The sequence below is a fragment of the Corvus hawaiiensis genome, chromosome 18, assembly GCF_020740725.1.
Source record: "Corvus hawaiiensis isolate bCorHaw1 chromosome 18, bCorHaw1.pri.cur, whole genome shotgun sequence".
In the NCBI taxonomy this organism is placed as follows: domain Eukaryota; kingdom Metazoa; phylum Chordata; class Aves; order Passeriformes; family Corvidae; genus Corvus; species Corvus hawaiiensis.
In genome coordinates this window covers 6350704-6362210 of record NC_063230.1, presented here as the reverse complement: position 1 = coordinate 6362210, position 11507 = coordinate 6350704, and the positions used below count along the sequence as shown (strand labels likewise).

Here is an 11507-nt window from a genome sequence, read left to right as displayed (position 1 = left end):
TAAATGACTGGATACTGTGAGATTTACTGTCCTGAGCACAAATCTAACTAAAGGATATCTGTAAGATATCTGCTAACTACTTGTTAGCACTAATTACTGCACATCTAATAAAGGGGGCCTCAGAACAGTCTAAGCAATAACAGCGCACAAGCAGTACAGTCACTAACCACCACAAATGTAAAAGACATTACACAGTAAGGGAGTTATGGGAGGAAGATTCAACCTACCCAAAGTAGGAATCCTAAATTAAAGTCCATGAGCCAAAAGTGTAAGTTCCAATATGTATAAATACCCTAAGTAGAAGTGGGTAAAGTAAAACATAAGAAAATATGTGCAACAGGCTGCATTTGAAAAAGAGTGCCCCATGCTGAAATCTACATGTTATTGCCTTATTTTGTGTGTCCCCGCAATTATCATCTGAGCAAGGCAGATACCAGCAGCTAACATGGAATTTTCATCCCTTTGTCAGGTGCACATCATGTTGCTTCAACTTTGTGTAACTTTACAGAAAAGGAAATTAATTCTTAGCATCAAAGGGACAGTCTCATTTATGCTCGAAAAACAGCTTATCTGCTGGAGAACCTAAACTGAAAAAAAGTCCCTCCATGAACTCTCAGCACAAATCAACAGCAAAGTCAAGATCATGATGAGGCCTGAAAGTGGCAGAAGAAATGGCTGGGTGGTGCCATACACTATATTTCAAACATTAGCTATAGAATCTGGCAATATGCTTTGCATATGAAATATTTTCTAGTAAATATGCCTGCTTGCATCAAGTAAGCCCTTTATGATTTCTTCATCCTCTCCTTTAACTGACGTGTAAATGGCAAGTAATAACGAAGCCATTTACCAACTGAATACATTCAAGACCCTCATAATTGTGGAATTACTGAAGTTAAAGCCTCAGAATTTTCTCTCAGAAGAAACGGACATCAATCCAGCTGTGGAGGTTACAAAACAGTTTCAAAACAACCTTATTTTTCATTGCAGACACAGAAATAATTATACTGACTAGTGGAAATGCCAGACAAAATTGTGTATGATGAATCTTTGTCTCTACTAGCAAAGCAAAATCATCTACTAAATACTTGGGTGGTCAAGCCTGGTGTGCCACTGTAGAATTGTTAAGTTTGCACCCCACTTCAAAATCATAGAGTAGTTCAGTTCCTTCCAGTAATGATTAAGTTACGATGTGCTCCAGTTGCCGTCACCTGAAGAGAGGACAGCTCTTTCCTATTACATGTCAAAGTCCTGGAGTTCACTGTCCAAGCTCCATTTAAGATTCCCAAGAGAGAACTTTGTCTCTATGTTTCTCACTTATATTGAAAACTGAGCAGGTTATGATGATGGAAATCCTGTTTTAAATTGTTTTCTTGGTCCCCTGTCTCCCTAGCAGAAGACAGAGTTCATGAAGTATACAGGTTTCCTGCAAGAGACACCATCCTGTTTATGTGGGCTAGATATAACCATTGGTTGAAATATTTAATCCAGCAATCCTAAACTTTGTACGACAGCTTAAATATGTGTAATTAACTCAAAAACCTCTGAAGTAAAATTTAACTTCAGTAACACGAGACTAGTCCACTGATACTGCTCTTGTATAATGTGAGCATTCGGTTCCTTTGGCAGGTACCAGCCAGCGAGCAACAGGCCCCAGCTCTTTCGTAGGAGATGGCTGCCTTCTTCTCCAATCTGGTGAGTATCTGCTCACATCTTCTCAGGCTTCTGACTTACAAGGACAAAGATAACATAATACTAGAGATTGAGGTTCTTTAAAGCTTTTTAATTCCTTTGTTACAGAGATTGTCTTTCCTTTCTGTGTTCAAACATCACAAAGAGCAGTGGGGCTTGGGGCATGAAGATCACGTTGCATCACCTTTTCTACACAACAAGATAAAGTGAAATGAAATGAAATGAAATGAAATGAAACTAAATTAAATTAATTTAAGATCTAACAACAGCTCTGGCTGTTCCACCACTGACTATGCTACTTTACTTTGTCTTCTAAATTACTGAAAACAATATTAAGCACTCTGATTACTTCCTAAAATAATTAATATATTAATGGTACAGCAAAAGGCTGAGAAATCATGACATAAACCTTTAAATTAATTCCTTTCTTCACTTCATCAAAAGATAGTTAATATAATCCATCAAGAGATTCCATAACCTTAAAAAGGGAAGAAATGATATGTATCATCATACATTATGGTTTGGTGTACATTGGTTACTGTAGATTGCAGACAAGGAAACTGATTACTTCTTCCCCGCATCCAGGACTGACACCTTTATCCAGCCAACCTGTCAGATGTTGCAGGCCTACAGCGAGAGTTGCACTATTGAGAACATCTTTTCAAGCTCCTTTTCCTTCTTGCAAGCAGAGTGATGGATTATCACCCTTACACCAGCATGTTGTTTGCTATGGCACTGTGGCTGATGGTCGTGCTTTGGCAGCAGATTAGAGAGATTCTGAAAAATGTTTAAACTTAAAAGGATCTGGAGTGGACAAAGAGGAAGGACCAGTCTACAAAGTCTCTGGCCTTGCACAGAACTAGAGTAGTGAGAAGTTGATAGAGCTTTTGATTTTTGCTTTGCAGGTTCAGTTCCAGGGACTACTTCAAATGATCTTAGTGCTGGGAATTGGTGGTAGTTTCCCATATGGATTCCATATTTCTGTCATCAACTATCCTTCTGTGGTAAGTAGCCATCTCCCTGAGGCTGAAAACACAAAAGTGAGAGCCTGCGCCCTCCATTCTCCCATAAATCCCAAACTTACTGAGCATTCAGCTGATATATCTTAGCCTTTTCTTTGGCTAACAGTAACATCACATGTGTAGAGAACTTTTTCTCCTTTAAAGAACTGGATAGCATTTCCTGTTTTGAATAAGTTCTTGCCATGTAGTATACAAGCACCCAAAGGAGGGCACAAAATGAGCTCTTAGCATACTTGCCAGGAAGTTTCCTGACTGATACAGACTTGAAGATTTTTCAGTGTGATCTTAATAAAATTGTTTTACTAAAAAAGTCTCAAAGTAAGTCTAATATTAGAACCACAGGCTTGACCTGAAGTACAACAGCCAAACATGAACAGATCTTACACCCATTATCCAGCCAAATCTCGTTTTATTTTCAGCACATCAGGAAGTTTATTAATGAAACCTGGATAGATCGACATGGCTCTCCCCTCCATCCTGAGACAATCATGCTGTTGTGGTCGTTCATTGTGTCTGTTTATGGGATAGGAGGACTCCTGGGAAGCCTCTGCTGTGGCTACCTGACTACAAAATACAGGAAGTAAGTGCTTTTTGTAACAGCTCAACTATCAGAAAATACAGGGAAATACCAAGGTGGACAAATAAATCTCTTCTTTTTGGTTGAAGCAGCCCTGTTGAAGACAATTGATTGGGTTTCCTGGCACATCTACTTTTCCAAGCAGTCTTATGTCCTACTTATCTGTCCTCCCCATGGAACTGTGTTCTGTAAAGGCTGCAGTCATCATCACATCACCAGATTAATGCCTCTGGGAGCAGTGGCATAGAATCATATTCTCTTCAAGGTCCCCTATCACTCTCATAAAGACCTCCCAAGCTTTACAAACTCCAATAAAGGAGCTGTGTGTCTTGTGTTGTAACACATTATATGCAGTTACTCAAACACCTGGAAAATATCCTTATGTGACAAAGAAGAGTCAGATTTCCATTTAAATACACTCATTTGGGGATGGTGATATTACATTAAATATTCAGATCTACTCCAATGAAAATATGGAGAGAGGAGAAAAAAATAAATTACCCTGTAACTTCACTGTAAAGATATAATCAGCACCAAAACTAATGTCCAAGAGACTTCTCTGTCCTTGGCAATCCATCTGATGCCTTAAGAGGCCTCCCAGACACAGTGACTGGACAGGAGTAAAAGAATAAAATAGGTAGTTATTTGAAAGGCCTTCAAAGGTACACCCTGGGAGCCACAGGCTATTGCCAAAAATGGACGCCAAGGTGGATGACAGGTCACGAGTTCTTCACACCTTTATAGGTTTGGTTCACTTGCATATCCGGGTTAATTCTCCAATTAAAGCTTCAGTTCAGTGATGTAATTTCTCCTCTGCTGCCCCCCCTTAGAAGCTCTTTGGATTATACTTTTTGGGCCTAGGACAGTCTGGGTGACCTGGGGGAGCAGGGCTGGAGAGGCTTTGTTACGTCTACCTAGCACAAGTGAGCAGAACTTAGCAAGCTACAAGAAACCTCAGAGTTACACTCTAAGCAGTACAGAATCAGGAAAATATAAAAGTTAAAACCTAGGCATCACATCTTACTGAAAGTCAGTTCCAAACTATCTTTCCCACTGGATGAAGGAAGGATTACTCACCAGTCTGGTCTGTTCTCGGTGCCTTGTGTGTAACACCACTAATTTCATTTGCAGAGAAATTGGCAAACATATCTTCTTGGTGTGATCCACTTAAAGATCTGCTCCACAACACACTGATCCAGAGGCCCCTCATTTGGGTCTCAACAAACCATCTTAGCCTGCCTGCAATTGTGTTCTTTCCTAACAGGTAAGTGCCCCCAAGAAATTTCTTGTGGGACACTGCCTGATCCCACACACAGAGAGTCTCCCAAGACTGGAAACAAGATCATGCACTTCGCCCATGGGTTATTTAACACATGGAAGCCTAACCACTGAATCACAGCCTAAACGCAGAGTCTCTATGAATCCTTAATGTGTGCAAGAGGGCTCTTGTCTAACAATTGTCACAGCAAAACATCTGAGTGCAAAAGACTTTGAGACACCAGGGTGGTGAGCACACCAGCCCATGATTCCCACAGAATGACTTTTGAAATGAAATATGCCTCTAAAAAACTCTGTCTGCCATCTCAGATCACCCATTTAGCCAAGAGTGGCTTTAGTATGAGCCATTCAAGAATGGGACCTGTGGACTCAGACTATTTCTGGGGAACAACCTGACATTTTATGAGGACTTACAGCCATTTAAAAATCTTGGTGACAAACTGGGCCAGTTCTTCAATCTTTTTCCCCACTTGTACCGTAAAAATGCTGAGAAAGGGTTCCAACTCTTTAAATTCTAACATAAAAAATTAATTAATTCAAATCTAAATGATCCTAAAATTCTAAAGAACCATTTTATCCAAAGTTGAAATTATTTCAGCCATTCCTCAAAACAGTAGGAATGGCTGTACCATGCTTCCTGTCACAGCAAGAGTAGTCAAAAGAGTACAAGAGTTTCTTATTTCACACTAAATTTTCAAGGTCTTTTTTTTTTTTTTTTTCAGGAAAAAGTGCCAGATGTTCACCAACCTGATCATGTTGGTAGCTGCACTTTTCATGGCCCTCAGTAAAACCGCCAAATCTTTTGAGATGATTCTAGTCGGGCGCTTTCTCTATGGCATTGGTTCAGGTATGTCCTCATGCCCCTATGGCCTGCAAGGCCTGCAGCCCCCTGACTTCCCATCCCAGGGTTGTCTCTACAGCCATCCTTGAAGAATGATTTTTAAAGCAAATATACCAGGCACTCAATGAAAGTGAAAGATATCATCTCTTTTGCAAGAAATTGTAATCTAAATACCAGAGTGAATGGAAACAATATGAGACAATGGCCAAAAAGTTAAGCTTTTCTAAATATTTTAACTGTCATTTATCCTCTTCTATGTTCAAGGTTTTTCTCTCAATATACATCCTCAGTATGTAGGAGAGATTTCACCCAAGAAGTTGCGTGGGTTTACCAACTCCACTGTTGCTGTTTTTCTGACCCTGGGAAAACTCACAGGACAGGTTGTTGGACTACGGTAAATTCTCCAATCTTTCTATCAGGTTGCACTAAAAGTAGAAATGTTTCTATAACTTTACTCTGTCATCTAGTCAGTGACTGAGAAACACTCTCATCCTCCCCAAAATGTGACTTAGCTTATAGCAGAAGAAAAATATTGATCATATTTAAGGGAAACATTGTTTTAAATATAGAAGGCAGAAAATTATTTTCTCATAATCTGATTTCTTCTTATTTCCACACTCTTTCTACTAGGAGACGTCCCCTTCAAAATCCATTGCACTTACATGAAAAGTCTTAGATGCTTTGGTCTCGTGGCCAAGCAGTGGTCAAATAAATCTCATCATCTCTCTAGACATTCTCCTGGGTTCCAGTGATATTCAGAAAGATTTTCAAAATAGCAAATAATTATTTTAAAATAAATTTTCAGAAATAAAAATAGGCAAATTTGTGAAATTTGCCAAATGAAAATTCAGGGGTTAGCTCCAGTGCACCCTTGAATGGAATCTGAGCAATTGTTATCACTCAGAAAAGCTTCCTGAACATTCGTTCCATTATTTCAGCATAATTTTGTTTCACATACACTTTCCAGGGAGATTTTAGGAAGCGAAGCTTTGTGGCCATGGTTGTTAGCATCTAGTGGACTTTCAGCATTGGTTCAACTGGTTACCCTCCCATTTTTCCCTGATTCACCATCCTACCTCCTGATACAGAAGGGTAATGAGGAAGCCTGCAGGAAAGGTAGAGTGTCTGCTTTCCTCACTTATTTCACTTCATCTGCTCTGTTACAGCCTCTGCAGAAGACAAGAGGCAGGGCAGAACTGTACTGCACACTGCAGTGCCATTGAGCAGAGGCAGTTTCACATACAACACTTGAGGTACCTATGACAATACATCTGTATTAACCTGGGCCTCACTTAGCCTCGTTTAGTCCATGAAGACAAGAAACATAGATGTGTATCAGCATGTCTAACATTTCCCACCTTGGTGGGCACTGCTTTATTTCTTTAAAGGAAATGATGTGGCAGTGCTCTTTTTTTGTATTATTAAATAAAATGTACTTAAATATTTACTTTGTTTACAGTTAAGTAAACTCCACATTAGAAATCTGTGCTATGCTGACAACCAGAGAGACAGAATCCTTCCAATTGCCCACTGCCCCTGCAGCAACCAGATGGCACAAGCAGCACCAGCACCAGCACCTACACCAATGGACAGGCAGACTAAAGGGTTTAATGCAACCACTCCTGAAGGAGCTATCCTGGTAGAATAATTCACTTCCTTCTTTCTCCCCTACAGCCATCAGGAAGCTCTGGGGGGAAGGAGACCACCAAGCAGAAATTGATGACATTATGAAGGAGAAGGGTGCAATGGCGAGCACAAAAACCTTGCGTGTCCTTGAAGTAATAAAAGAACGATCTCTGCGCTGGCAACTTTACATTTTGATGACTGTCATGACCACACTGCAGCTCTGTGGAATCAATGCAGTTGAGTGCTCTCTTATCCCCAGAACAAGAGACAACGCTAGGCAGCATTACAAACCCCTCAAAGTCAATGTTATTAACCAGCTTAGAACTGTATCTCAACTGATACACTTTTTTCACAGGTGCATTTCCTCTTTGCATTTTTCAGATATACTTCTATTCTTTTGAAGTGTTCCACACAGCCAAATTTGAAGAATACCTTATCCCATACGTGTCCCTGGGAGTTGGGTTGTGTGAGTGCTTATCCTCTATACTGTGTGTAAGTCTTTTCAGAGTTGCATTTGAAGGAAAAATTTAATGTGGTCAACAACTCTGCTTTTTCTTTCTTATAACCAGGCTCAGGGAAATTTTGCATAACCTAAGCCACACCTTCCTGCTTCTGCAAAACCACATGCAGAATAAAAAGAAGCTTTTTTCCCAAATTATTTGCACGAGTGTATATCTTTGGACTCACTTTTTTTCCTGCAAAATAATAATTTTCTGATGTTCTGGGTTAGATGTGTGTATGTATGTGTGCACAATTTGACATATGCCAGCATGTAAGAGAGGGAACTGTCTAATGACAGCCTAGGATTGACTAATAAACACAGCTTAATTAATAATGAATTCCTTTTTGAAGAAATGAATCAAATTTGTTAGGAATTAAGAGACTCTCAAATGACATTGATCTACGGCTATTACGTAGACAAATCTTCCTCAAAGAAGACATGGAGAGAGGAGGAATTATTTCCTTTGAGAACTGGGATTTATGATCCATGTTTTCTGCTTTTCAGAGCACCCTTATAGACCGGTTTGGGCGGAAGGTGCTGCTATGGGGCGGATACACGCTGATGTGTTCTGTGCTAGCACTGCTTACCATGACCCTGTCACTGCAGGTAAGAGCCAGCAGCTCTCTGGCCACTTCCTGAGCACCAGCCCACCTTTCTGGTCTTAACTTGCAGAGTATGTATAAAAACTTCAGCCAGCGGCAGAAAATACAGAGCCCTGCTATTCTGCCGTGTGTGTAATGGTTTGATATCGCTGGTTTCTCACTTCTAGCATCGATTTTTCTGGATGCATTACTTCAGCGTTATCTTGATCTTTCTGTTCGTTGTCTTCTATGGAACTGGACCATGTGAGTACATCAGGGGTTTTGCTGGGAGGAACTTTTGTATTGTATTGGTTGGCAACACAACTGGCAGAGGAAGAACAGACTAGTGCCTTGCTAAAAGAGTTCTGAAAATTAAAGAGGGAAGGGCAGACACATACAAGTGGGACACAGTAAAAGGATACAGATGCCTCAAATTTTATTGCTGATCACATGACCTAAATAATTTAAAACACAGTATCGTCTTCTCCAAAGGATGTGAGATAGAAATTTCAAAACAATTTCTAAATCACTCAGCTAAAAACAGGATTCTAGGCATTGCCAGGTATGTTATAGTAATCATCTTCGATAATTTAACAAGTTAAGCTTATGCCTACCAACATACTCCAGGTGAAAATGGCCATAGGATCCAAAAGGGAAGACGGTTTTATAAATTACTGCACCAATAACAACTACCAATGCAATATGGAATGGCACAGATCCACTGATACCAGAAAAAGGAGTCCAGTACGTACAAGAGGAACCTAAATTAACTGCTGTATTCCATTTCCGGAATCAAGGTCTTTCACCCTCATACCAGAGGCCACCTGCCAACAGGCCACCTCTTCTGCCTGTCTGTCATCTCTTCCACTGCCATTGGGAGGAACTTCAGCAGAAGCAAGGAAATGAATAAACCTGGTGTGTGTTTGACCTTGCTTTTTCAGCTGGAGCCACTGTATCTGTGATGGTTGAAATCTTCAGCCAGTCATACAGACCATCAGCCTTTCTGATTGTTGGCTGCATCAACTGGATGGGACTGTTCGTACTTGGGATGATTTTTCCAGTAATTGTTGTAAGTGACTCTAACAGGATCCCTCTTTCCAGGCTAATCTATTTCTGAATGCTGACAGGGGGCAAAATAATAGCAATAAACTGTAATGCCATGCAAAGCTTAGAGCTCTGTCCAAACACCAAACCCACTCAGAAATTCCCCAGGCCTGTCAGAGGAGCAGCAGTTGGACTCAGGTCAAACATGACCAGTGGAAACTCCTGGTTTGATACCTGTCCTGGATTGTGTATTGACCACACCTTTGAATTTGAACTTCTAAGAGACAGGCTTGCACTAAAGGGCAGAGAAATAGAAATGATTTTCTTGTTTTCCTTACATTGTTTCGCATTTCTGCTTGCAGGATAACCTTGGACCCTTCTGCTTCCTTATCTTTTTGGGAATCCTTGCTTTATCAGCAATTTTCATCTACCTATATCTTCCTGAGACCAAGGGAAAGTCAATCATGGAAATAAAAGCAGAATTCAACAAGCTGAACTTTGGGAAAAAAGAAACATCTGTCACTGAAAATAACTTTCCTAAGGAACAGGTGTCTTGCACCAAGCTCTGAAAGTTCAGAGAAGAAATTTGTACAGGAAACAATGTTGCAACAGAAGTAAAAAGGAAACATTAAAAACAGACTGCAAGCTCTTCTGTCTCATCTATTTTTTCTTTTTTAAGATAGATATGAAACTCACTATGCTAGAGTAACACTAAGTACATCATAAGCAGGAAGCTGCTGGCAAACAGCTCAGAGAAGAGTATCAGAAATACAAAAGATGAAGTAAAATAATTTAAGATGACAAACCAAGGTAAAGTAGAATCAAGAAGGCTCAATGACCATCAGTCATGAGGCTGGAGAAACACAGAGGTCTAAAATATTTGGCTGACAGGGACGCAGAGGAAAAGCTAAATACATGGTTTAGGGTGACCCAAGCAGATGCAGACTAAAAACATAGCACCTCAAATTCAGAAAACAGGTTTCAGCATGATGACAGAGAAAAAATATTGAAAGTGAAATTTGATGTGCAACAATCCTGGAGATGTAATGGAAATCTCAGTGGAGAACATCCTAGTAACTCCAGGCAGGGAGAAGGACCTGCCAAACAGAGATATTCTTGCATGCAAAAGAGGTAAAATGGCTGCTATAAAATAAAGCAGACTCTCGACAGCATCTTTGGTGTCTAAGGAACTGATTTCCAACCTGGTGCATTGGCTTCTGGGAATTACATCAGATGTTTTCACAGAAGAAAGAGTTTGTTTTGGAAATGTTTTTCTTGTTATGTAAGCAAGTTGGGAAAAACGACTGATTATTGTACCCAGCAGTAAAAATAGGTTGTGAATTTCATTGGAAATAGTCTAAGTTTTTCCAAGTGACCAATAACAAGGATAGTATGATTTGTAATTAAACACTTTGGATCATACCACCTGCTTTTCTCCAACCACCAAAGAAAAAATGAATCAATATTACAAACTACAGTTTCTCTCCTTAAAGATGGAGGTGTCACTTGGGTTTGTTTTTAATGCTTTGGCTTAGGAAACATACCCTGAAAAGGCTTTTTGTAAACTAGATTTTATTTCTGGTCTTTTTTAGGGTTTTCATTATTTTCAGAATGCATACAGGAAACACAGTCCACAAACGTGGGCTGTAAATGAACACTGACACAGTAATTTCATCTCCTGACTTTTTATTTGCTGACCTCCTACAGCAAGGGTACTACAGTGAAGGAACTGGCTTAAAATCAACATACACCACACAATGAAAGAATGGATTGGGTTGGAAGTGACCTTAAAGATCATCTGGTTCCAACCCCCTGCCATGGGCAGGGATGCCACCCATTAGGTCAGGTTGCTCAGGGCCCAGTCAACCTGACCTTGAACACAATCAGCTTCAGCATGTTCATACAGAAGTTTTCACCATTTAAAAGCATTTGCTTCAATTACACCATTCAATACAAGCATTTAGTGCAAGCTATAGAAAGTTCTCCCTCTTTTCTGCTGCCTGGGGAAAATGGACTCAGTACAAAAGCTCTTAACTCAGAAACTACTGGGCATAAAGACACCCATCACTTTTAACATGGAGAGATCATCAAACCATTTATTTTACCCCCATTAGCATTTTCAGCCTGCTTTCCCCACATATCTTGCTGTGAACACCCCCTACCAAATGCCATATGACCCCTCTAAATCACTTCTCTCATGTAAGGCTCTTCTAGGCAGCAGTGAGAAATGATCCCATCTCTGCCACACACTCCCTCCACTCTGGATAAAAGCTGCTCGTGTCAGAAAGCCAGTGGATTTCCTGTCTCTCAGGAGTTATGACTGTTATGGAACTATTTGCACAAC

General features: G+C 40.1%; 1 protein-coding gene across 2 annotated transcripts; it reads left to right on the top strand.

Annotated features, from left to right (window-relative positions):
- The first annotated feature begins 282 nt into the window (after positions 1 to 282).
- Positions 283 to 9804, top strand: LOC125335133 (solute carrier family 2, facilitated glucose transporter member 11-like). Of its 2 annotated transcripts, XM_048322465.1 has the most exons (12): positions 283 to 1695; positions 2598 to 2696; positions 3134 to 3294; positions 5292 to 5416; positions 5675 to 5804; positions 6378 to 6526; positions 7085 to 7272; positions 7418 to 7528; positions 8043 to 8144; positions 8308 to 8383; positions 9061 to 9188; positions 9526 to 9804. In XM_048322465.1, the coding sequence occupies exons 1-12, from the start codon at positions 1672 to 1674 to the stop codon at positions 9730 to 9732; spliced, it is 1500 nt and encodes a 499-aa protein (XP_048178422.1). In that variant the 5' UTR covers positions 283 to 1671; the 3' UTR covers positions 9733 to 9804. The 2 variants fall into 2 exon arrangements, with proteins under 2 accessions (XP_048178422.1, XP_048178423.1); XM_048322466.1 differs by lacking the exons at positions 283 to 1695; positions 2598 to 2696 and adding an exon at positions 4423 to 4555 and having other exon boundaries at positions 3208 to 3294.
- Positions 9805 to 11507: the final 1703 nt, after the last annotated feature.